Consider the following 26,671-nt stretch of genomic DNA (forward strand, 5'->3'; position numbering starts at 1 on the left):
GCAAGAACTCCTCCACGCTCTCCCACTCCTGCGTGGCTAAGGAAGAGAACGCCCTGGCTGGCGGGTAGCTGTCCTGAATACCAGCCCTCACCTTCCTCCCCTCCCCATGACGCCATCCTTCCCCTCCTCCCTTCGGTACAGGGAGCCCCGGCGCTCCGAACCCACACCCCCGCTCCGAGCTGCGTCACAGAGAGGCTTGTGACGGCTCCGCCCGCCAGAAGTATCGCGCGCGGAGGTCGGTGCTGCGCGTGACGCGGCCCTAGGGAGGAGGGCGAGCGCGAGCGCGAGCCAGGGCGAGGACGAGCTCGCTGGAGGAGGCTAGAGAGGAGGCGAAATCGAGGCGCCGAGGTGTGGGTCTGGTCCGGTCCAGTCTGGTCCTCGAAAATGTCCGTTTGACACTGTCCAGGTGAGACTGGCGCGCCGAAAGGACCGGAAGGGCCCAGGATGGGCAGGCTTGTTTGGGCCTCGGCTGAATTCCGTATCTGCCGGCCCGCGGCCTCGGCACTTGGGGCGGGGCCGGGCCGGGCCGGGCCGGCTGGGCTCCGGTCTCGCGGGCTGCCGACCCTGCTAGCCCACCTGCAGGGGCCGCGCCCGGGCCGGCCTGAGCCAGCCCTGCGCCACCGCTGCGGGAGTGGTCGCGCCCACCCCCACCTCTGTACCCCTCTCGGGAGATGGAGGCCGGTGTGGAGGGCTCTGGGCTGGGAAGACAGCGGAGGCTGTGCGAGAGGGCCGCGCGCCGGAGACAGTCTGGGACGTGGCACGGCGGGCACCGGGGCTCCGGCCGTGCTAGAAGGGGCCGAGCTGGACCGAGAGGGTGGGGATGCGGATGTGGCGACGCCGCCACTCTCCCGTGTTATCCCTTCCCTAGGGGAAGGCCTTGGGGTCCGTTAAATGTCACCCAGGTGTTTTCAGCTTGCTTATCGAGTGTCACGGATGAAGTATTGGCATAGCGCCCCCCCCTTTTTTTTCCTAGAACTGGAAGGGCCCTCCGGCCAATCCCCCTCATTTTACAGATGAGAAAACTAAGGCCCTGGGAGGTTAAGTGCTTTGCCCAAGGACACACAGTAGTATTTGGACTCAGTTCCTTAACCTCAGAGCTAGTACTCTTCCCACCATACTAAGTAAGCTTCGCTACTTTTTTTTCCCCAAGTATGTAATTGAATGATGATACTATTTTACAATTCCTCGACTCTTCCAAAGCGCTTTGACATATTCTGTTTATGCCTTTAAGTTCCAGGTAAAATCTCACCAGATAGGCAACCTTCCCCAGCCCCTCTTAATTCTGTTGCCTTCCTTGCGTTATTTCCTATTTTTTTTTATATAGATTGCTTTGTATATATTTATTTGCATGTTGTCGCCCCCATTAGATTGTAAGCCCCTTGAGGGAGGAGGTGGTGTCTTTTCCCTCCTTTTGTATACACGGTGCTTAGCACAGTGACCTGACACATAGTAGGCACTTCATAAATGTTTATTGAAATGAATTTGAACCTGAAAGTGGAACTAGGACTCAAAAAACTATGTCCTCTGATCCTTGATTGCTATACCTTTCTCAGTTGATTGAATGATCAGCTGCTTAAGTTATAATCAATCTAATTAGCTTTCTTCCATTCTAATTTCTGATTTAAACTCTGAGGAAAATTTTAAGTCAAATTAGAGAACTTTCAAAAATAAATAAAAACTTTTATAACATTTTTGTTTTAACAAGGTTTAAAAGATTATTTGACAGACATTTTGACTGGTATAGTTAGTGACAACTGTATATATACATATATATAAAACTATAGTGACAACTATAGCTACAGTAGCATAAAGCCTTTCTAAACATTGTACTCAGATATAAAAATAAATTTAGGCTAGGATGAGGTGATTTGATAAGCAGAGTGTTGCAAGAGATGTCTATTGAATTCATTTCTCAGTCAGTAACTACACTGGTATGCCATGTACAATATAATAGTGTTTGACATAAGAATTGTCATATTGGGTCAGATTTGTGGTAGTACATCCAGTACAGTATTCTGTCTCTGATCATGGTGTTCAGGAATCCAACCTTGAGCTTTAGGCATAACTGATGCAGACTTTTTATTGAACCTCAGGGCCTTCACTTTTCACTACATTCTAAATCTCCCAGATCATAAACTCCCACTAAAGACCATTCTTTTTTTTCTTTTTGGAGGGGGGAAGGCAGGGCAATTGGGGTTAAGTGACTTGCTCAAGGTCATAAGGCTAGTTAATTGTTAAGTGACTGAGATCGAATTTGAACTCAGATGCTCCTGACTCCAGGGTGGGTGCTCTATTCAGTTTGCCACCTAGCTGCCTGGGCACCATGCCTTTTTTAATGTACTTTTTTGGGTCACTGAACCAAAGGTTGGCCATTTGAATTCATAGATCTGCTACAACTGATCCCTAATTTGTCATTATTAAGGTGTTGCCACCAAGAATTAGAAGCATTAGCTTCTTTTTCTCTTATCCTGTTTCTACATGCTTCAGATCATGAAGCCTTTTTTTTTTTTTTTAAGGACTTGTTTACAAGGGATACCTAGAAATTCATAAATAATTCAGGACAAGGTAATTAGGAATATGTTAATTTCAGACTGAGTAACACCTAAACTTTTTTTTTGCCTTTTTTTTAAGGGCAGTTGGGGTTAAGTGACTTGCCCAAGATCACAGGGCTAGTTTTTGTGTTAAGTGTTTGAGGCTGGATCCGAACCCAGATCCTCCTGACTCCAGGGCCCGTGCTCTATTCACTGCACCACCTAGCCGCCCCAACACCTAAACTTTTTAACCTAACCCTTAAATAAACTTCTCTTGGCCAATTGAAGATGAACCTCTTCTAGCCTGGTAATCTCATGATGCCATGCGTGGCTCTCTCATGACTGCATAAAAGAATATTATATTTCCTAGATTTTAAGATTCCTCACCTGGGTGTGCTGGATCAAGCTCTTTTGCTTATTATACACTCCTTGAATTTCTCTCAGCCAATCAGGAAGTGACTTGATGGCATGACTTTTGGTCCATTTCCTCCACCTCCAAATAAATACAAACAGGCAAATACTGCAATGTTTCCATCATCTCAAAAATTGGAATGATTCAACCCAACAAATAAGTACTCCAGAATTTACAAAAGACGACTCCTTAAACTGTGGTATCAGAGAATAGTTTATGGGCATACCTTGGTTGATTTCCCTCATTCCTATCTCAAGAGTTTAGAGAGACCATTCTCCCCTAATCCTTGTGCCTTTGGCAACTCTTTAGGATCTGTCAATACCTAAAGGTTCTTTCCAGCTTTAACACATTGTGCTCTTTTTTTTTTTTTTTCTGATATCTTCTGAGAATACAAAATCAAAGAATTTTGGAGCTGGAAGAGAACTTCAAGATCATCCCCTTATTTTATTTTGCAGTAGCATACTGGGAGCTTCAGGAAGCACTCTACACTGTCTGTGATACCTATCTTGGATTACAGTTGATAGTTTAGAACCTACCACCTTAATAAAGTAATTTGCATTATTTTCCTTTCTTTCCCTGCTGTGAAAATAATTTTCTGTTTTTCTGTCTATTTTGACAACATCTGAAGACCTATTACTTCCTTGAAAAATTTAGTTTTCTTTAGTAAAAATTTCAGGTAAGATCTGTCTAAGCACTGATCTCAGGGGAAGTCTCACTTCTCCCTATGGGAGAGTGGCTATTTATCCCAAACTTGCTATTTCCTGTCATTAATTCAGTTCTTCAATTTTGACAACCTCACATTCTACCTTCCCCTCCATCATAGGATCTTAGATTCAGAACTGGAAGAAGGGACCCTTAGGAATCTTTGAGGTCAACCCCTCTCATTTTACAGATGAAGAAACAAACCTAGGGAAGTTAAGTGAATTGTCCTACTAGGCCATGCAGCTAATAAATGTTTGAAGTGGGCTTTGAACTCTGATTGTTCTTATTCTATCTGTCCAGCATTATATCCACTACACCTGGGTGACTTTTAAAAAATGGTCTCTATTCTGTGTAACTTTTATTAATTAAATAATTTATATTCCTTGCTTTTTCCTTGACTTCATACATTTTTTTCTTTATCCCTTTAAAAAAACTTCATTAATCAAGCTTTGATTTCTTTTTGAAAAAATAAAAGGTTACTTTCAATAAGTTGTTTGCTTGAGTGTTTTGACCTTAAGTTTTCTTGGTGATCTCTGTTATGTTTAGTTTCATTCGTTGTGAATGGGAGTTTGAAGCATGACTTTTTCCACTTTTGCATTGCTAACTTCTTGGAGAGTTGTGAGCAAACTTTTCATCTCCTGAGGATCCTTGGTCTTGCCTGCCTGCTCTTCTGTACAGCCACTACCCACTTTCAAAAAACTGAATTCCCTGTTTTTCTGTAAACTGGTGGTGTCATTTCAGTAATGTTCCTAGGAACGGGCTATATTTATTAAGGAAGAAGTCAGTTTGGGATTGGAGTTAGTGCTTGGCTTGTAGGTAAATGTCTGAGTTGATTTTCTATATATATTTGTATACCGTGTTTCCCCGATAATAAGACCTAGCCTGAAAATAAGCCCTCCCCTTACTGTGTAAGATTCCTCTAAAATAAGCCCCCCCCCCGCCATGAAACGCACCGCCGCGCTCTGAGCTGCATCCAATCAGAGCTGCAGCAGTGAGCGCGTCATCCTGTTCTTTATTGAATTCATTATTGAATAAAGGTACATTTTTTTGTTCACATTTACCTGTTTATTAAAATTGCTGTCAATGTTCATTAAAATAAGCCCTCCCCTGAAAATAAGCCCTCTGGTGTTTTTCTGTCCAAAAAAATTAATAAGACAGTGTCTTATTATCGGGGAAACATGGTACATATACATACATGCATATATACACACATATATGTAATAAGTTTATTGACAATTTTTGGCATTACTGTCTCTTCTTAATGATCTCATCCCACCTAGAACCCTCTCTTATAACAAAGAAAAAGAATTGAGCAAAACAAATGACCATATGGACCATGTCTGAGAGAATGTGTAGCATTCTCTGTGTTTGTAGACTAGAAGGAGATTTATTATTTCTTCTCTGAAACCAAGTTTGGTTCTTAATCAGTTTGGCTCCTATTTTTTTAGTGTTTTCATTTATATTTTTGTAGCTTATTTTTTCTTTTCATTCTGTTTGGTCTGTGTCAAATAATTTATCTTCCCAAGTTTCTCTGAATTCTTCATATTTGTACATCTATAATATCTTATAGCATATATACAGAGTATTTCTGGATAACATTAGAGGGTAAGGAATGTCTGGAAAACCCTCTTGCAGAAAGTAGGACTTGAAGGAAATCAGAGATTTCAAGAATTTGAGGTGAAAACAAAGAGCTTTCCAGGCATGATGGGACACCCAGTGAAAAGGCATGCAGACAGGAGATGGAATATCACCTATGAGGAACAACAAATAGTATAGTATGTTTGGATCATATAGTGTGGAGAGAAGGAATATCTAAGAGGACTGGAAATATAGGAAAGAGCTATCTAGTGAAAAACTTTAAATGCCAAACTGAAGTGTTTTTAGAGTTTGTGTGTGTGAGGGTAACATGGTCAGATCTCTGCTTTAGAAATCACTTTGGCTGTTATATGGAGAATAGATTGGAGCGGGAGAGGTTTGAGATAGAGACACCAAATAGGAGGCTATTGGACCTCTCACCCTCCTCATCTCTGCCTGTCTTCCTTCAAGTCTCAGCTCAAGTCTTGTCTCCTACAAGAGGTCCTTTCCAGTCCTCCTTAATCTTAGTGCCTTCTGTCCAAGATGATCTCCAATTTATACTGTATATATCTATGTACAAATATCATATGTAGTTGTTTGCATTTTGTCTTGCATTAGACTTTCAATACCTTGAAAGTCATAAACAGTTTCTCTCTCTCTCTCTCTCTCTCTCTCTCTCTCTCTCTCTCTCCCTCTCTCCGTGCCCCTGCCACCCCTTTCTTTGTGTTCCCAGCACTTAGCACGGTGTCTGGGGCACATTGAAAGTACTTAATAAATGCTTGTTGACTTGACTTGATATACTCCATAGAAGCCAATCAAACTGGCTGAGTCTCATTTGTGACATTCCATTTCTGAGTCTTTTCAAATCCCCTTCCCCCTAATGCCTGGAATACATTTCTTACTCACTTCTGCCTCTTAAAATACCTAGTGTCCTTCAAAACTCAGGTCAAGATCTACCTTCTTTATGAAGCCTTCTTTCATCTTCTTCCTTCCACATTCCCTCAGCTACTGGTACTTTCCCTGCCCTTATTACCTTGTGTTTATTTTCTATGTACTTAAGTGTACATGCTTAAGGGACTATTTCATTTTTGTTTTTATATCTCTAGCACCTTGTATAATGCCTGGCACATAGTAAACTTTTATTAATTGCTTTTAATTGATTATCAATTTGGGTATGAGATGAAACTTCAGGGTTGTTTTAATTTGTACTCCTTTTTAATGATTTGGAGCATTTCCTTCATATCCACCTAACTCCTTTTACATTCCAGGCACTCTGGTAGGAATACAAATACAAGTATGTATTAAGTGCTGGAACTATATTTCCTTACCTTTAAGGAGCTTACATCCTATGTGAAGGATGTATATTCATGAATATGAGTGTGCCAGATGTGCTAAAAAAAAAATGCAGTGAGTGAAGTGGTGTTGAGGTATAGGGATTGTGAGGATAACTGGAATCATGAAAAGCCTCCTGAAGGAGGTTGCATTTGAGAAAAGAGCTAGGGGTTCCAAGACGAGAAGCAAAGAAGAGAGCATTGTAATACCTGTAGGCATTTTAAAGGACAATCTGTGCAAAAACATGGAGTAGAAGACAGAATATTGTATATGGGAAACAATAAATAGATCAGTTTGAATGAAACATAGTTTATCAGAGGAGTAATATGTAATCAGCCTAAAAAGGTAATCTGCTTTAATTTTTAAAATGTACCTTTTATACATTTAGGTCAGATGTTCATTTGGAGCTTATATGGAAGTATGTGATATATGATATAAGGCTCTGGGCTCATGAGCCTAATTCCTACAAAACTGCTTTTTAGTTTTCTCAGAGTCCTGTCCAGTACAGACTCCTGTCAGTAGTTAGCATTCTTGAGTTTATCGAACACTGGGCTACTATGTTCATTTACTTCTAGGTCTTATAATATCTTTTTCGCTAATTTACTTAAGCATTTTTAATCAGTACCAAATGGTTATAAAGTTTCCACTAAGCTATGTTTCATGTATCACAAAACTTACTGGACTTCTTTCCCATCTTCTTCCTATGTTTCTCTGTTTGTAGGCATTTGTAGATATCTGAGAGTTTGTGGTTCTCTTGTCAGATTGGGTAGTAATAGAATAGTTGTTTTCCTTTGAATAGTTACTATATTAGCCATATTATAAGACTGCTGGCTCCAAGTGAAATTTTTTTCGAAAGAAAATATAGATAAAGGCTATAAAACTGGCTATAAACACTGAGTATAGGCCATAGTCAGGTTTTATACAAATGAGATTTTTGAGGGAAGGTATGTGATCCGTATTTGTTACTCTGTGAAGGGCAATGTGTCTGTAAGAGTATTGAATGAAGATTTCAGTTTTGGTCCTTGCTCTTTAGCTTTGTGGCCCCTAGGTAAGTCATTTAGCCTCTGTTTTTCTCACTTGCTATATCTGCAAAATGTGGGGCTTGATGATCTCTACTATTTCCAAGTTCTGAAATTCTGTGATGCGGTGTTAGTGGTATCTTTTCCCTGATTTTTCAGTTCATTTTAGCAATGTGTAAGGTACTGTGCTAGGCACTGGGGATGTCTGCCAATAAATGTTTATTAAACACCTTCTGTGTATCAGGCTTTATCTTAGGTGTAGGGGAAATGAAGTAAAAATGACACTCCTTGTTCTCAAAGAGTTTCTGTTCTATTGGGGGAAATAGCATATACACATAAAAGGATGTACAAAATATATACAAAATAATTTCAGGGCAGAATGCGACACTAGAAAAGCAGAATCATAAAAAGCCTCTTATAAAAGATGACATTTGAGTTGAACTTTAAAGAAAAATGAGAGATTCTGAGAAGCATGAGTGCTGTTCCTGTCTTAAGAGTGAGAATATCTTGTGTAAGGCAAAAGAAGAACATTTTGGCTGGATTATAGAATTCATGAAGGGGATTAACACATCTCTTACATCAGCTACCTTCAATTCTCCACCTGTCCAATCTATCCTTCACAGAACTTCCAGTGTTATTACTACAGCACAGATCTATATGACTTGTTGACTTAGTAAACTTGAACGGCTCCTTATTATCTCTAAAATAAAATATAAACTCTGTTAAACATTTTAAGCTCTTCATAACTGGGCTTCAACCAACTTTTCCAGCTTTATCACACATTCATCCAGGAATTTAGGTTTATTCACTAGGTACTGGGTAGCTAGGTGGCACAGTGAATAGAGTATCAGGCCTAGAGTCAGGAAGACCCGAGTTAAAATGTAGCCTCAGACATTTACTAGCTGTGTGACCCTGTGCAAGTCACTTAACCTTGTTTGCCTCAGTTTCCTCATCCATAAAATGAGCTAGAGAAGGAAATGGCAAGCCACTCTAGTATTTTTGCCAAGAAAATCCTAATGGGGTCATGAAGAGTTGGACATGACTAAATTGACTTAACAGCAACAATGACAGCAACGTAAGGGATTAATGTATTGGAGCTGTATAGTATTTTGGATGATTACTCTAAGTGTAGTATGTGGGATTAGACAAATTGGATGCTGAAAGGTGTAGGAGACTGTTTGATATAGCTTAGAGGGGTTGAACTAGGGCAGTGACTGTGGAGAATCAAAAGATCATAATGCTAGAATTGGAAGGGACCTTAGAGGAGAAAATTGAGGCTCAGAGGTATGTGACTTGCCTCTTCTAGTGTCATAGAGGTAGTAAACATCAGAATTGGAGTTAATTTGGCAGACCAAGACTCCAGAGATAGTATTCTTTCCATTGTACTACTCATTGAAAAGAGGGGTAAAGGTTGCAAAGATATTGCAGGAAGATATCTATTGGAACTTGGGTAGGTAAATAAGTTAGCTGGGTTTTTAGTCTATGTATACGTAGATTTTAGGTCAGAAATTTCAACAGATTGAGGCTCTTGTAATCCATCTACTTGTTTAAAAAAAGGAATTTTACTTACTCATATCAAAGGAAAGCTGTTGAGATCAGGGAAGGGGAATGTCCAGGTTTTTCAGCAGAACACAGGCTCCTAATTCTTGCTCTTGTTTCTGGTCTGCTGTCGGAAGCATTAGGGAGGGGCTGGATGTTGTGGCATTGTTTGTACTTAGGTGATTAGAAAGATATGTCAGTGGCCTGAGCCAGTCCCCTGAACCAACCAAATCTCAAGAACATTTTAAAAAGGAAAACTCGCCTTTTTTTGGGGGGGGGGGCAGGGAGAGGGGATTAGGATAGAGGTTCTAGCTCCCCACACACGGCTTGGTGGTGAGGTCCTTAAGGGCATCTAGAGCAAACTTACTGGTAATAGCTGGCAGAATTCTCAAGTGTGACCTGAATCAAATTAAAATGTAATTGGGAGGGGGTGGCTAGGTGGCAAACACAGTGAATAGAGCACTGGTCCTGGACTCAGGAGGATCTGAGTTCAAATCCGACCTCACATGCTTGACACACTTACTAGCCATGTGACTTTGGGCAAGTCACTTAACCCCAATTGCCCTCCAAAAAAACCAAACCAAAACAAAAAACCCCCAAAAGTATAATTGGGAAATATTTTTTAAAATAAATTAAAAATACAATACAATATAGATAATGTTGATTTGTATGTGTTTTTATTTTTAAAAATTTTTTTCAAATGCTTTATTAAATTCTGATTTACATCATTCATTTCTGCCAGATTTTGAGTTACAAATTTTCTCCCTGTTTTTCCCCTACCTACCCCCCCAAAATAGCAGTCCCACAGGATATCCCCTCTTCCAATCTGTTCTCTCCCATATTTTCTCCCATACCCCTTTTGACTTTTCCAGTGGATCTCTATGCCCCAGTGCCTGTATATCTTATTTCCCAATTACATGTAAAATAGTATTGATAATAGTATACAGACACACACACACACACACACACACACACACACACACACACACATATATATATATATATATACACATACATATTTGAATATTTGATTTTAAAACTTTGAATTCCAGATTCATTCCCTTCCTCCCTTGTCACCCACCCTTACTGGGAAGATAAGCAGTTCAGTATAGGATGTACATGTGTGGCTAATGCAAAACAATAACATAGTAGATATATTGTAAAAGACTGACTATATTTCCCTCCCTCCTATCCCACCTCCCACTTGTTCTATTCTCTACTTTGATCCCGTCTCTTTTCTAAAGTGGGTACTTCCAACTTCCCTCCCCCCAGCCTGCCCTCCCTTCCATCATCCCCCCTCTCATCCCTTTCCTCCCCCTACTCCTGTAATGTGAGATACCCTATTTAGTGTATATTTCATTCCCTCCTCAAGCCAAATTCAATGGGAATAAAGTTGACCCATTCCCTTTTGCCTTCCTATTCTTCCCCTCCATTGTAACCATTTCCCCTTGCCTCTTCTGTATAAGATAGTTTACCCCAATCTGTCTCTCCCCATCTCCTCTCATTATATTCCTCCCTCACCTCTTAATTTCACCTTTTAAGTATCATCCCTTCCTGTTAAATTGGTCCTGTGCCCTCTATCTATGTATACCTGTAAACATATATACACACATTCACATATATATTCATATGCCCATATACCCTCATATATATATATATATATATATATATATATACACACACACACACATTTCTAATCCCTTCAACTACTGAGAAAAGTTTCATAAGTGACAATTATTGTTTTTCCATGTAGGAATGTTAATAGTTCAACTTTGATAAGTTCCTTATGATTTCTTTTCCCTGTTTACCTTCTCATGATTCTCTTGCTTCTTGTATCTGAATGTCAAATTTTCTGTTCAACTCTGGTTTTTTCAGCAAGAATGCTTGAAAGTCCTCTATTCTACTGAATGACCATATTTTCCCCTGAAACATGATACTCAGTTTTGCTGGGTAGGTGACTCTTGGTTTTAATCCCAGCTCCTTTGCCCTCCAGAATATCCTATTCCAAGCCCTTTGATCCCTCAGTGTAGAAGCTGCCAGATCCTGGGTTATCCTGATTGTGTTTCCACAATATTCAAATTGTTTCTTCCTGGCTGCTTGTAATATTCTCTCCTTAATCTGGGAATTCCAGAAACTGGCAATAATATTCCTAGGAGTTTTCTTTTTGGGATCATTTTCAGGAGTTGATTGGTGGATTCTTTCAACCTTGATTTTGCCCTCTGGTTCCAAAACATCAGGGCTGTTTTCTTTGAGAACTTCCTGGAGGATGATTTCTAGGTTCTTACTTTGATCATGGCTTTCAGGTAGTCCAATAATTTTTAAATTATCTTTCCTGGATCTATTTTTTAGGTCAGTGGTTTTTCCCATGAGATATTTCAACATTGCCTTCTATTCTTTCATTTGTTTGGATCTGTTTAACAGCATCTTGGTTTCTCATAAAGTCATTAGCTTCCATTTGCTCCAGTCTAATTCTGAAGCCATGATTCTCCTCATTGAGCTTTTGAGATACTTTTTCCATCTGGCAAATTTGGCTTTTTAAGGCATTCTTCTCCTCATTGCCTTTTTTGAGCCTCTTTTGCCATTTGAGTCATTCTGTTTTTTATCTTTCATTTATTTATTTATTTATTTATTTATTTATTTATTTATAAAGCAATCGGGGTTAAGTAACTTGCTCAAGGGTACACGGCCAGTTATTTCTGGGTGTGGTGCTGAGTATCTGAGCCCAAATTTGATCCAGGTCATCCCGATACTGGAGCTGGTGCTCTTACTTGCTGAGCTGCTCTTACTCTGGCCTTCCCTAAGCAATTGGGGTTAAGTAACTTGCTCAAGGTTACACGGCCAGGTGTTTCTGGGTGGGTGCTAAGTGTCTGAGCCCGGGATTCGATCTCCAGGTCTTCTCAACGCTGGAGCCGGTGCTCTTACTCGCTGTGCTACCTGGCCGCCTCTGGCAGTCTGTTTTTTAAAGTGTTATTTTCCTCAGGCTGTTGACTCTCATTTCATAATTTTCTTGCATTGTTCTCATTTCTCTTCCCAATTTTTCCTCCACTTCTCTTATCTGCTTCTTAAGGTCCTCTGTGGCCTGTAACCAGCTCGTATTTTCCTTTGAAGCTTTTTGTGCAGGAGTTCTGACTTCACTGTTTTCCTCCTGTTCCATGCTTTGCTCCTTTTTGTCCCCAAAATAGGAGTGTAATGTTGGAATCTTCTTTCTGCTTTGTTTCCTTTGCCTGGTGATGTCACCCCTCAGTCACTTGACCCCTGGGCTTTTTGCCACAGTAGGACTCTGCCACCAGACAGGGGAGCTTTTGTCCCAAACGCTGGGGTGTTCTCAGTTGCCGGAGGTATTAGATGGGTGCCCTATCTGAGATCTCTACATGCTCTGGCAAGCTGGTCATTCACCCTAGGACCTCCACCCTAGATTGCAATCCAGCTCCAAGAAGGTTAAAGCAAGAGCGATTACCCCTCAGACTGGTGCTTGGTCCCCCTACACTCTGCAGGCCAGGAGCTGAAGCTGCCACGTGGGGCTGGCGGGCTGTGCTGGCGCCTCAGCAACTTCTTGCCCTGGGGGCAAAAACCAACGTACTCCCACTTACTGGGTCCCAAAGTCCAGACTGCACTGACCTCTCACTTTGTCCTTTGCATCTGTGTGTTGCTAAATCTGGAAATGGCCACAGCTGCTGCTGTTCTGGAGTCCCTCCAGCCATGGCCTGTGGCTGGTCAGGCCCTCCCTGGGGCTAAAGCCTTGGTGTGGGTCTGGGCTTGGCTCCCAGAGTGCAGCACTGGTTGATTCCTGCCGGACAGGACAGCGTGAGGTTAGCTTCTCTGTGTCATTTTGTGGGTTCTGCAGCTCCAAAGTTTGTTTAGAGTCCCCTTTTTACATGGATTGGGGAAGGTGGAAGCCAAAGCAGCAGGGAGGTCAGGGAGCCATCTTGGCTCCGACCCCCCCCCCCCCCATGTGTTTTTAAAAGTCATTGTGCTGCCCACATGGATGCTTTTCTATTTGAGTTTGACATCACTGTTCCTCTTCTGTTTATCTTTAGTGTTGTTACAGGTCAGCTCTGACACATGGATGCAAGAAGCCCCACATGGGTTGTATTGAATGATTTCTGTTAATTTTCACCTTTGCCAGTTTGATGGATGTGGCATTAATCCTCAGAACTGTTTTAATGTTTGTTTCTCTTGTTAGTGTTTTGGAGCACTCTTTCATCTGGTTGTTAAAAGTTTTCGATTCTTTTTTTGAGAATTTTTTCTTTTTCTCTCTTGACCACTTGTTTATTTGCAAATGGTTTTTGGTTTTCTTTATTTATGTTGTCTGCATACCTTGGTTATTGAACCCTTATCAGAAGATAGCAAAACCAAAATAATGATTAATAGTTCTTTGAAAGGGGTGACTAGTTAAAACAAAACAAAAAAAAGAAAGGGGTGACTGAGTATGAAAGAACCAAGATCAGACAAACCCAAGATTTTATCCTGCCATCCCCATTGGAAGGACTGAATCCTGGAGTTAAATAATATAGTACTTATAGTGAATGTTGGCAACTCTTTTTAATTCACAATGGATCTCTTGATGTAAAAATATGACCAAGAGCAGGACTACAATGACATTTTTCCTATTTAATCAGAATCATCATCACAGGTCAGGACGAATTATCCTGTACCACCGTTCATTTAGTGTTCTCTGACTCACCTTCCAGAACTTCCTGCTCCCTTACTGGGGGGTAGAGGGAAGGCCTGAGGTGGGGAATACCAACTCTTTGCCCCATAAGAATCCTCTGAAGGACTACCCCCCTCTTCATTCTGTGTTTGCTGGTTTTTACCTTTATGTCCCCCTTGTCAGAAAACAAGTCGCCTCCCAACAGTGCCACCCCTTGGTCCTCCAAGTCCTTCCTGGGGAGCAATGTAGAAGGGCCAGTGAGTTCTATATATTTTTTTTCAGTGTGAACTCTAGTTTTATTCTGGGATTACAAACCAAGCAATTTAGTAATTGCCCAGAAATTAAAGCCAGACCTAGATAATAAAAAGTACAGTTAAATTCAACAGGCAGTCACTAACCACCACTAGTTTTTCTTCCCCTGACCTTTTACAACTCATGGACTCATAGCATCATTCTTTGGAGGACAAATTGCTGCTGCTTCTTCAGAATGTACAGCTCCCTCTGCTCAAATAACCTTGTTTGTTTTTTTTAGCTCCAGATGTCCAGTTCCAGGAGTCCTTCCCTTTTTCTCTTGTATAGTGTTCATTAACCCTTTAATCTCCTCATACAGGTCAAGATTCCTTTCTGTGTTTTTTTTACATTGTTTTTACATTGAAATCTTTCCTGGTTTTTGTTGTTGGTTCTTTTTTTTTTCTATCTTAGAGAATAGAGAGGTTTTCCTCAAGTCTTTTTACATTCTCATTTGTGAGGGATAATAGCCTCCATGTTGAAAATAGATAGTAGTCATTTGTCCGTGAAATATGAGCATTGGCACATTCAGTATTGATCACTGCAAGCATCTGCCTGCCTACCAGAAGTGATAGCCTCAGTACTTGTCTTTCTTCCTAGTAGCTGTCCTGTATCCTCATCCTATGAAACTGTGTTCACGTTCATGAATCCTAGGCACTGCTTTGGGCAATATTCTTATTTTATCATAAGCCCATTCTTGTTTTAGTGTTAATTTTCCAAATTTTCCACTGCCATATTAGTAATACAGATCTATAGATAGGTAAAATGCTTTTGGTATTTAAAAGAGTTTGCATGCTAATTTCAGTATCAGAAGTCAAGAAACACAACTTGGCAATTGATTGGATATGAGGTATGGGAGATGTCAAAGATGAGAGCCTAAGAGAATGTTGGTAACATTATTTTATTCTAAGGAAGGCAGGAAGTAGGGCAGTCTTAAAGAAAAAGTGGTAAGTTTAGTGTGGCATATTTGGCAGTTTCAGGTGCTAATGAAATGCATATTCCAAGGGAAAATGCTCAATAGGCAATTGAAAATGGAGTTCAGGAGAATTGGGGCTGGAGGAGGAATACTTCCCTTACTTCCTTTTTTTCCTTAACTAACCTTAATTTGAAAAAAAATAATTTGGATATAAGTTCAACTTTAGTGCTTCATCATAGTATGGAGGTGATGGTGGATTTTTGAAGGTTACATCATAGAAGCATAACTTCTGGTAGGTAGGTTCTGCCATCTTTGAAAGGTTTTTAGCATGTTCCTAGTGAGAAGCTGAATTTACTGTTTGAGGATCAACCTAACTAAATGTGGAGACACTTAGCACAAGTGGAATTATTTAAGTACCTTTGTGCTTAGGATACTGTGCCAGGTGCTGGGGTGATTAATTCTTTACCACTTAGCTGAGTAGTTTTGTGTTCTCTGTTATTCATTGAAAAAGTAGATGATTTCCTGCAAAGGTTTTAATGTGAAAGTTTCCAACTGTTCCCAGCTCCCTTGAGAAATTCCTTAGCAAAGCTGAAAACAAAACACCATATGAAGCAATGATTCACTAAAACAGAAGAGTAATACCATCCAGTCTAGGACTTTACAAGATGTCTAGAAGCCAGTTGGTATTCTTGTTGGGTATCCTTCAGAGGTCCTGAAGCCAGTGGGATCATAACTCCAAGTTGTCAGAGCAACTTCAGAAAACAAAGCCAACTTCAAGTGGATTACTTACTGCACAAAGAGACTCAAGGACTCAGGAGCCCAGATAGTTCCCATCTTGGCTCCTTCAGGAATTCTACAACCATCCTGATCTCCACAGTCTGCTTTCTGCTGAATTAAATAATAAGGTTAGAGCCATTAGAAGAACTGCAGAATCTTGAGTATTGATTCAATTGCTAATCTGTACATTGGGGTGGTGATACAGTTGGATGTAGGACCATATGATCCCCCTAACTAAGGATCGGGCAGCTATTCTAGCCCACTTGGGTTCTATATGCCAGTTGCAACACCCACCAAATGCAAGTGGCTCTCATTTTGTTCCCCAATTGACAAAATTTCACTTTTATCCCATCTCAGGGCAAGAAGTTTGCCTCTGCTGATCATCAGGTACATTATCATGTATCTGACTGCTCAGGTTAGGTGAACCATGTCCATGATGAATCAGTGCCACCATAGGAAGGGGAAGAGTTCTCTATTCTAGCAGTTTCCTGGTTTTAGCCTCCAGTAAGACTTACTTGACTAGAACGAACTGCTTTTGGACATAATAACCCTTCCTTATTTCTTCTCTGGAGCAGAGATCCTGCACCTTAAAGTCCTTAACCCCCTTAAAGGGCTCCATAATACTCTGGAGAAATAGTTTAAGTTTCTCTCATTTGGAAGGCTTCCTTTCCTCTGGGATGATTCAGACAATTTCTTCCCAGAAGAAACTTGGAAGAACCATTGCTTTTCAAAAAGCAAGGAATGAGGAAGGAACTTCTAATGAGGAAGTTGGTATGTAGCTTTAGCAAATGTCTATTTACTTGGAAGAAAGGGGATCCTCTTAGTAGAATCTCTGGATAAAGGTGAGGGAAGAGTCCTTATTTAGTTCCCATGGAAGAATGGGGCATCCTTTTTGCAGAGGTTTCTAAAAGGGCAAAGTTTTAGTATCATCCTTCATCCTTGTAGTTTTCAGGGAGGGGCTTATTTTGGTTGGATGAGCAAGGCAGTACTGAGGGGAGGATGTTATTTGGAGAGCTTCAGTATCAACATAGATCCTGTGTAAGGCTCCGTGTCAGAGGTCTGCCACTTTTTAGTGGCAGTCACTTTAGCCTTAGTCACTTTTCTGAAACCGATTCTGATGTGTGATAAAAATTGTTGACTATGTTAGAGATGTCTTCATTTGTGCTGTGATCCTGATGTTCCTGTTGCTGTTTCACTACCTTGCCCTGTAAAGTGATTTGGTATCTCCCAACACATGGATTAAATTGTTGAGATAGAAGACTTAGTCCTTCTAAAAGGAGGGAAAAGCTTAGGATTTCTGCTTTTTTTTCTTAGAATTTTTTTCTTTTTTCTGTATGATATGTTGTTGTTCTGTGATTGGTTTTTTTTCTTTTTTCTTTTTTTTGCCTTTTGGAGGGGGGAGGGCAGGGCAATTTGGGGTTAAGTGACTTGCCCAAGGTCACATGACTAGTAGGTGTTAAATATCTGAGGCCAGATTTGAACTCAGGTCTTCCCGACTCCAGGGCTGGTGCTCTTATTCACTGTACCACCTAGCTGCCCCTTGGTTTTGCTTTTTTTGGTTTATTTTTTCATTTTTACCATAGGAAGATTGTCCAGTGATTGAAAAGCATTTAAAGCATTTAAATGCTAGAAGGTTTTCTAGAAGAGCCATAAGATCTTGCCCACCATAAAGTGGTATGTGATAGAACCAATGTCTTACCATGTTACTCCTTCTTAAAAGGCAACAAACCTGTCCCTAGGACTTGATTGGCTTATACTATGCCTCCTTTTATACAACTTCCTGGTCGCTTCTGGTAATGACATGGCTTCCTGGTCACTTCTGGGCATAAAAGTTCTACCCCTGTGGGGGCTTCAGGCTCTTAAGACTTCATTGTCCTAACATAGCCTCTCCTGCTGACCAGGCTCCATATGGGGATAGGGTGGGATGTCTGCCTGAGCCAGCTACTCCTATGTCTTTTTTGAGATCATTTCTATGTTATGGTCAAGTATATCTTCTTTTTCAACTGTTAAATAATCGAAGAGTATCTCATTTTGTCCCATCACCACACTAGAAATAACAAGGTGTCAGTGTGGGTTAGATCTGTCCCAAGCAAGGGGGCTTAAAAGGAGGGAAAGGGGAAAAAAGCAGTGATCTAGGTCGGGGCTTTGTGAAGAGAGGCAGTGCAAAGAAATGAGAGTATATTTCAGTTATGATTTTTGTCCTTCATTCTCTAAGGGGACCAAAATGACTGTCACTGGCTCATCAGACCAATGTGAATTCAGAAGGCTCTACTACAGGTTGGGCACAAATAGTGTACATGAACATTTGGAGTGATGTCTCTAAATTTCTATGTCTTATGTTTTCTTTTGATCTACTGTGATTCTGCTTCACTCGTAGAGCATGGCAGCTTCTTGGATGTGGGCATGCTGTCCTCGGCAGTCCTTTGTAGCATCTCCTATGTCATGCAATTGATTCCAGAGTTCTTCAGAGACACTTTGAGGGTGGCCTTGTATTACTTTTTCTGACCTCCATGTGAGTACTTGCCTTCTGTGAGTTCTCTGTAAAATAGTCTTTTAGGCAAATGTATGTTTGGCATTCTGACAGCATGGCCAGCCCATCAGAGTTGTGCTGTTTGCAGTAGAGTTTGAATGCTTGTCAGTTCAGTGATTTGGTATCTCATCTTACCAGGTAATCTTCAGAATCTTTCTAAGACAATTCAGATGAAAGTGATTGTTTCCTGGCATGGTGCTGGGATGCTGTCCAGGTTACATACAGCAATGAGGTCAGCACAGTGGCTCTGTAGATCTTCAGTTTGGTAGCCAGCCTAATACCTCTTCTCTCCCAAACTTTCCTTTGGAGTCTCCCAAAAACTGAGCTAGCTCTGGCATTGCATGCATCGACATCATCTAAATGTACATCTCTGGAAAGTTTACTGCCAAGATAAGTGAACTTATGGATGGTATGATGCTGGCTGGTGGAGAATCTATGTTTTTCTTTGTGTTAATTGTTAGACAAGAATTAGCACAAGCAACAGATAATCAACCCATACTTTGTTGCATCTCGGTCTCAGAGGCTTCATTGAGTACACAATCACTTGCAAACAAAAAAGTCATGTACTAATTCTCCTTTTACTTCAGTCTTGGCTTATAACATTTTCAAGTTAAATGATTTAACCTTAGTGTGGTAGCAGGCATCTAACACCATTGCTGGAAACATAATGCTAAAAATTAGTATGAGAGCAAACATACATCCTTACTTTACTCCATTGGTGATTGGGAAAGTATGAGAGCAGCACCATCCATTATCTAGAACCTGTGTAGACATTGTGTTATGAAACTAATGTATAATACTAATGAACTTCTCTGGGCACCCAAATTTTGCCATAAGTTTCCACAAGCACTCATGACAGCCCAAGGCCTTGGGCTGATTCCAAAGTTCTTCAGAGACACTTTGAGGGTGTCCTTGTATTAATTTTTCTGCTTCTGGCACTTCTGGAGTTGTTGCTCAGTAAACACCATACTTGGCCATTTTTGAAGCCACACTCTCTCTCAGGTAGATGACTATCTTCCAGGTGAAGGATAAACCTATTTTTTAAAAATTATTTTTCCCCAGTTACATGTAAAAATAATTTCTAACATTCATTTAAAATTTTTTTTTGAGTTCCAAACTTTCTCTTTCCCTCCCTTACCTCGCCCTTCTCCAGGACAGTAAGCAGTTTGATATAGGCTATACTTGTACATACTCAAAATATACTAGACTGTTGTGAGAGAAGACACAGACCTAAAGGAAGAAAAAAACCTTGAAAAAAACACAAAAAGTGAAAAATAGATTTTTTGATCTTTATTCAGACTCCATCAGTTCTTTCTCTACAGATAGATAGCATTTTTCATAATAAGTTCTTTGGGATTGTCTTGGATCAGTGTATTGCTGAGAATAGCTAAATTATTCACAGTTGATCATTGATCAGTACTGTAGTATTTCTGTTACTATGTACAGTGTTCTCCTAATTTTGCTTTGCCTCAGTTCATGTAAGTCTTTCCAGTTATCTGAAATTATCCTGCTCATCATTTCTTATAGTACAGTAATATTCCATTACCATCATATACCACAACTTGTTCAGCCCATTCGCCAGTTGATGGGTATTCCCTCAATTTCCAATTTTTTGCTACTAGAAAAAGAACTGCTATAAATATTTTTGTACAAATAGGTGAAGGCCCAGTCTATTAAAGAGGACTCTGGTAAGAAACTTGCCAGCAATGGCTGAGAGAGAGAGAGAAACTCCTCCCCCTCCACCTCCCTCCCACACACCTTATGATTGTCATAGGACAATCTGTTTCATTTACCTTTATAGAGTTGGACAGTGGAAGCATCCTGGGAGAATAACCTCCTCTTGCCATATAACCTGGAAAATTTCAGTCAACTTTTGTATGAGCAGTGGACCCCTACGTTGTAAATCTCAGCTGGAATAGAATCAGCACCAGGTACTTTGCCAGATGAGAAGAGCCTAATGGCATTTAAAACCTCTTCAATTGGAAGTTCAACTAGGGGGGGATTGTCTTCAACTTGAGGTATGCAGTCAGTGACTTTAACATTGATTGATGACATTGAGAACATTATGGAAGTGTTCAACTCATCCCTCCAGGATCAAGTCCTTATCACTTGCACTTTTCTTTTTTGGAGGGGGGAAGGCAGGGTGATTGGGGTTAAGTGACTTGCCCAAGATCACACAGCTAGTAAGTGTGTCAAGTGTCTGAGGCTGGATCCCAGGTCCTCCTGACTCCAGGGCCAGTGCTGTATTCACTGTGCCACCTAGCTGCCCCTTGAACTTTACTTTTGATGGCATTAAATGCTGCCTTTTAGAGATGGATGAACTATCCTTTAGGTAGACCCTATGAAGTTCTCGTTTTTCATTTATCAGCTTCTAAATTTCCCCATCATTTTAATTAAACAAGTCTTGATGTTTATGAGAGTTCTGGCACAGATGAATAAATGCAGTGTTTATATCATATCTCTAAAAACTGCCCACTCCTTTTCTGATCATCTATTGCCAACTATGTGTTGGCTCAGCTTTCCCTCCAAGTTAGAAATGGACTGTTCCTGCTTGGAGAGGCACTCTAATCTGTTGACATTAAGTCTTCTGGTAGTCATCTTGCTTTGGAGCCTCTGCTTTTGTTGAATGTGAATATTTAGCTTGGAGAGGATAAGTCTGTGATTAGTCTAACACTTTGCATCAAACATTGCCTTCTTCACTCTAATGTTCTGTGTGTCTCTTCTCTTTACAATGACATAGTCTGTTAAAAATCCCAGTGTTTGCGTTCATGAAGTTTTATTGTGTTTAGGTAAACAGAAGACAGTGTTGGTGATGAGAAGGTTATGAGATGTATGTCTTCAGTAGTAAGTGACTGTTGCTGCTGCTGTTTCAGCTGCATTTCTCCCAAGGACGCCTTGCCATGTCTGGTAACCGTCTGTGTCTACTCTGGCCTTAAAGTACCCAGAATTATAAGCTTGTCCTTTTTCAGCACATTGAATGATGAGGATCTCCTGGTCTTCCTAAAATTTTTCTTTGATCTCATCAGGTTTTGTCGTGATAGGAACACATGCACTGATGATAGTTCTTTCCTGCAAGTGGCATTCTCATTATTATGAGCCTGTTGTTCACTCCTTCTGATAGGCATGCAAGCTTGTTGACTAGATTATTTTTCATTGCAAAAGTTATGCCAGCTTCATGGCACTCCCTTTCAGTGTAGCCACTCCAGGAAAACATGTATCCAGCTCTGCCTTCAGTAAGCTGGCCTTCATTTGCCAGCCTTGTTTCACTCATGGCTGCTATTTGGATGTGATACCTGCTGACTTCTCTTGCAACAAAAGCTGTTCGTCTTTCAGGTCTACTGGATTTCGTGTTGTCCATAAGCGTGTGCACATTCCACGTATCAATGGTGAGTGGAATCATCTTTGCAAAAATTTTTGTACATTTTTTTGTGTTTTGACTGCAGGGTGGGATCCCTGCCTGCCATGGTAAGCAGGCCAGGGTTGGGTAAAGCAGACAATTTTTAGGGCCCCTTTTTAGCCCCTTCCTCATAGCAGGTGGTGAGCAGTATGGTCCTTTCAAAAGGCTACTCTTAACACCCAGGGAGCTGCCATATTCCACTGCTGCTTTATTTCAGTAAGAAGATGACTGTGGTCTGGGCTGCCTGTATTCAGGGTTTTGACTACTGCTCCCCTTATATCTGCACCCGCTGCTTGCCTGTCACCACAGGACTTTGAGATAGGTAAAATGGTATAGGTACTGTCTTTTGCTTTGAGCATAAATTGGATTTAAGTGAGGCAGAATTGCTTGACTTCGTAGGCCTCACTCTTTCTTCCAGAGTCATCAAAGTCCAGTGACAAGATAAAAGTCAAGACTACTCAGGGGCTCAGGATTCGGTGGATGATCTTGGTGTCTTCGATATCTAACCGGGCTCTAAGTACTCTACTGGTACCTGCTTCTGCTGCCTTCATGACCTGTTGGAACAAATTGTTCTCATCTGCCCATTCTACCAGGGGAAATCTTCACATGCTTGGGGTAGACACAGTCTTAACTCACCAAAGGTTTTGAGATCCCTCTGTTACCCTCAGCCTGGTTTAGCCTGTCTACAGAAATGGTTTACTGGGTTGTGGCCATTGTGCATGCTACTACTTCTTGGAGCCACAGGTGAGAGTTTGGTGAATCAGGTGGACACCAAAGGTAGAAAGCAAACCTGAAAAGGGCTTAGCAACCCTTACACCAGAGTTACTAGTCCTCCCTGAACACCCCCTATACCCCCACCCTCCTTCAGTTGTACATTGCTAGTGTTGACTCTGTTCCTTTTTATTCCTCACCTTTTTTCTGAAAAGACAAGAAGCAAAGAGAGGAAAAAATATATGATGGAGGGAAAAACAATTAGCATAACTGTGTATGTGAATTGAATGAACTCACATAAAACAGGAAGGTAGTAGAATCAACAATAAGTTGTTTATGGAAACAAACTGGAAAAATATTTGGAGCTTAAATTATGGACTGGAGTTGTTATTGCTTCAGGTGAATAAAAAAAAGCAGGGTGCAATTCATGATACGATAAAGCAGCAGTAAAAATAGAAATGCTTAAAAGATATAAACAGGAAAAAGGCACAACAAACCGCAGAAATTCCACCTGGGATCAAATTTAAAATCCTGTTTGACTTTTAAAGCCCTTCCTAACCTGGGGTGGGAAACCTGTGGCCTCAAGGCCACGTGTCACTTTCTAGATTCTTGGGTCTGGCCTTTTGACAGAGTCCGTTTTACAGAACAAATCCTTTATTATTAAAGTTATTTGTTCTGTGAAGTTTGGATTCATTTGAAGGGCTGCAATTGAGGACCTAGAGGGCCACATGTGACCTTGAGGCCTCAGGTTCCCACCTTTGTTGGCCCCTTCCTACATTTCCAAGTTTGATTATACTTTACTCCCTTCCATGTAACTCTCTGATCTAGTGTCATCAGTCTCCTTCTTGTTCTTCACACATGACACTCCCATCTTCCAACTCTCAGCATTTTCACTGGCTGCCCTCTACCCCGTAACTTTATGTCTCCTAGCTTTGTTGGCTTCTTTCAAGTTCTAGTTAAAATTCCACCTTCTACAAGAAACTTTTCCTGATCCCTTTTCTAGTGTCCTTCCTTTGATGAGATCACCTCCAAGTTGTCCTGGTCAGGTATCTGATTAGTGCAAATAATGAATCCTTCAGAGTGGTTGCATATTTGAATTTGCATTTTTCAAATATGCAACAAAAATTTTTTTAAAAATAAATTTTAAAAATTTTTTCTTAGCATAACAGCAGAGGATGATAAGAATGTATTTCTGATTCAAGTTGATTACAAACAGAATAATAAAGTGTTCATAGAAAGCAAAGAGAGGAAGCAAGCATTTATTCAGCACCTATCATGGATCAGGCACTATGCTAAGAGTTTTACAAATATTATCCTACTTGATCTTCACAGCAGCCTTGGAAGATAGGTGCTAAAAATAAGCCTACAGTGATGATGGGATGAAAATGCTTTTATTGTTTAAAATATTTTGGCGATGTACTCTAAACTATTTTCTGTTTCTTTAAATTTTCATATATATGGTGGTAGGTGCAGAGAGCTTTATTTACATCTTCTCAAACTCCAGGAGCCCCATTCTCCTACAATAAACCAAGTTACCAGGGGCATTATCAAAAATTAATAATGCTTTAAAATGATATTGTTGTCCTTCAAGTATTTTTTAGCAGCATTAGAAAACATTAATTACTTATGCTTTCTTATTTGGCCACCAAAGAACTGGAAGCAATAGATGGTTGTAACGTCTCAGAGTGCAAGGAATTAATAAATATGTAAACAAGCATTGGTTTTCATTTAAAATCCCCTGAAGTATAAATACAGTAATATTAATGATAATAATGATAGATATAAAAATAAAATCCCCTAAATTACGTCTTAATAAAAGTATTGGGTGATCCTTAGATACTTTAAGGTGAATCTTTCTTACAAATGTAAGTTCTGGAAGTCATTCTTTTCCAGAATAAATCTGTTTTATCCACTAAATTAAAAACTTTGTTGGTTAACATATCCTTTGATTATTTTCTTTGAAAAATCAAGACACCTAACTTCATATCTTCATCTGCACTCTGGCCCCCTCTCTGGTAGTTTTAATATTATATATTACTTCCTTATTATCCACTTCATTTCCATTTTCTTTCACTATCATATACTTGATGCTTTTGTCTCAATGGGTGCTAAAAGGAATGTGTTTTTATTACTGTTTTCAATCCGTACAGCTAAAAGACATGCCATTTCTTTCAGTGTAACACTCCTTTTCCTTATAATTGTTTGCAGACCACAAAAAAACTGATTTGACTTTACTCTTTTATTTCACCTGAATTTTTTTCCATACCATAGATTCAGACATTACAACATTTTATTCTATGGTAGTGTTACTATAGGACCATATTCATACCATTCAGTTATTTCAAATTGTTGTTCTGATGTAATAATAAGCTTCTTTTTTGTGATGGCAGTGTTTCCATCTAAGGTATTCTTCCTTTTGTTCATTTTACTAAGTCCCCCTACCCCTTTTTCATTTCCATCCTGGTCATACTCTCCTGGATGTCCTCTTGCTTTTTGGAATGTCATTGTATTGTAATATTACATCAGTCCTGAAAGTTACACATCTTCAGTGGTCCTTGTGCCTGGGGCCTCTTCTTCCCTTTGATTGGGGAAGGCCACACTCCTCTAGACTTGATAATACCCTTCCCCCATGCCTCGAAATGCTCTCCCCACCCCCCCTTCAACTTCTTTTGTGTGCTGTCTTCCTTTATTAGATTGTAAGTTCCTTGAGGACAAGGACTGTCTTTTGCCCTCCCTTATATTCCCAAAGCTTAGCATGGTGGCTAGCACATAGGCACATGTTTATTGACTGACTACTTTGAAACTGGCATTTTTTAATTGGTGTCTTTTGTTTTTTACATCATCATAGATTTTCTTAGTATCCCTTCCCCTCTCAGAGGGCCACCACATATACAAATGGTATTTTTAAAGAAATTTATTTATTTATTTTTAGTTTACAACATTCAGTTCCACAATCCCTTGAGTTCCAAATTTTCTCCCCCTCCGCCTCCTTCCCTTTCCTTCACCCTCCCCCACCATAGCAGCATGCAATCTGATATAGGTTCTACAACTACCTTTGCATTAAACATTAATCAAGTTGTAGAGAAGAATTCTAACCAATGGAGAGTTGAACCATGATAAAGAAGGAACAAAACTAAAGTAAACACAAAAGAGAGAGCAAGTTGTGTGCTTCAATCTGCATTCAGACTCTTAATTCTTTTCTCTGCATTTGGATAGCCCAGTTAGTCAGTACAAATACGATGTGTCTGTAATCGTTTACAAAGTTTTCTTGATTCTGTCCTCCTCACTCAGCATCAGTTTATATAAGTCTTTCCAGGTTATTATGAAATTTATCTGCTCCTCATTTCTTATAGTACATTAGCATACCATTACATTAATATACTACAGCTTGTTTAGCCATTACCCAACTGATGGGCATCCCCTTGTTTTCAGTTCTTTGCTACCACAAAAAGAGCTGCTATAAATATTTTTGTACATATGGGTCCTCCTCCCACTTTATATAATCACTAGAAGTTTGCACTTTTTAATAGCCCTTTGGGCGTAGTTCTAAATTGCTCTCCAGAACGGTTGGATCGGTTCACAATTCCACCAACAATGGATTAGTGTTCCAATTTTTCTACATCCTCTCCAGCATTTATCATTTTCCTGTTTTGTCATCATAGCCAATCTGACTGGTGAGATGTGGTACCTGAGTTGTTTTGATTTGCATTTCTCTAGTCAATAGTGATTTAGAGCATTTTTTCATATGCTTATAGATATCTTCAGTTTCTTCCTCTGCAAATTGCCTGTTCATGTCCTTGGACCCCAATAGTATTTTTTTAAAGATAAAAAAAGTAAAGAAAAAGAGGAAAAAAATAACTACAACTGATTGACATATTTGAAAAAAAATCTAAAATCCTGTGGTGTGTAACGCCTGTGGACCTCTCACCCCCTTAAAGGGGTGTATTGAGAATGTCCCCTGAATATAATTTCTTTAAGTGCTCTAAAAAAAAAAAGAGCACAATATTTGTTGTAGAATGCACATCACATCCATACTCAACTAGAGTCGGGTGCAGACTGATGACTTAGTGGCATTTTAAAACCCTTGACTATCACATTAATTGAATTTTGGCTCACATTAAATGTGACCTGGTATTATTTTATCATTATCACTAAATTAAATTTTCCATTATTATATTGATGTTATATTCACATTAATTGTGACCTAACTGTATATATCTTGCTCATACATAGTTTGCATGTTATCTCTCTTGTTAGACTGTCAGTTCCTTGACAGCAGAGACTATTTTTT

At 40.0% G+C, this 26,671-nt stretch overlaps 1 protein-coding gene across 5 annotated transcripts in view; it reads left to right on the forward strand.

Annotated features, from left to right (window-relative positions):
- Positions 1-243: 243 nt before the first annotated feature.
- The window catches only part of NDEL1 (nudE neurodevelopment protein 1 like 1), a 101,668-nt gene continuing 75,240 nt past the window's right edge, over positions 244-26,671 (forward strand). For 2 of the 5 annotated variants that reach the window (XM_069104162.1, XM_069104166.1), the window contains exons 1-3: positions 245-406; positions 21,606-21,658; positions 22,088-22,413. Coding sequence is in view for 1 of the 5 variants with exons in the window: in XM_069104164.1 (XP_068960265.1) it covers positions 21,656-21,658 (3 nt within the window). In the remaining 4 variants the exon portion in view is untranslated. Of the gene's footprint in view, positions 407-21,605; positions 21,659-22,087; positions 22,414-26,671 lie in introns of all 5 variants that reach the window. The other 3 variants (XM_069104163.1, XM_069104164.1, XM_069104165.1) reach the window with 3 other exon arrangements.

This window comes from Petaurus breviceps, unplaced genomic scaffold (assembly GCF_028583685.1).
Source record: "Petaurus breviceps papuanus isolate PSGF00001 unplaced genomic scaffold, PetGlider_PUasm1.0 673, whole genome shotgun sequence".
Lineage (NCBI taxonomy): Eukaryota > Metazoa > Chordata > Mammalia > Diprotodontia > Petauridae > Petaurus > Petaurus breviceps.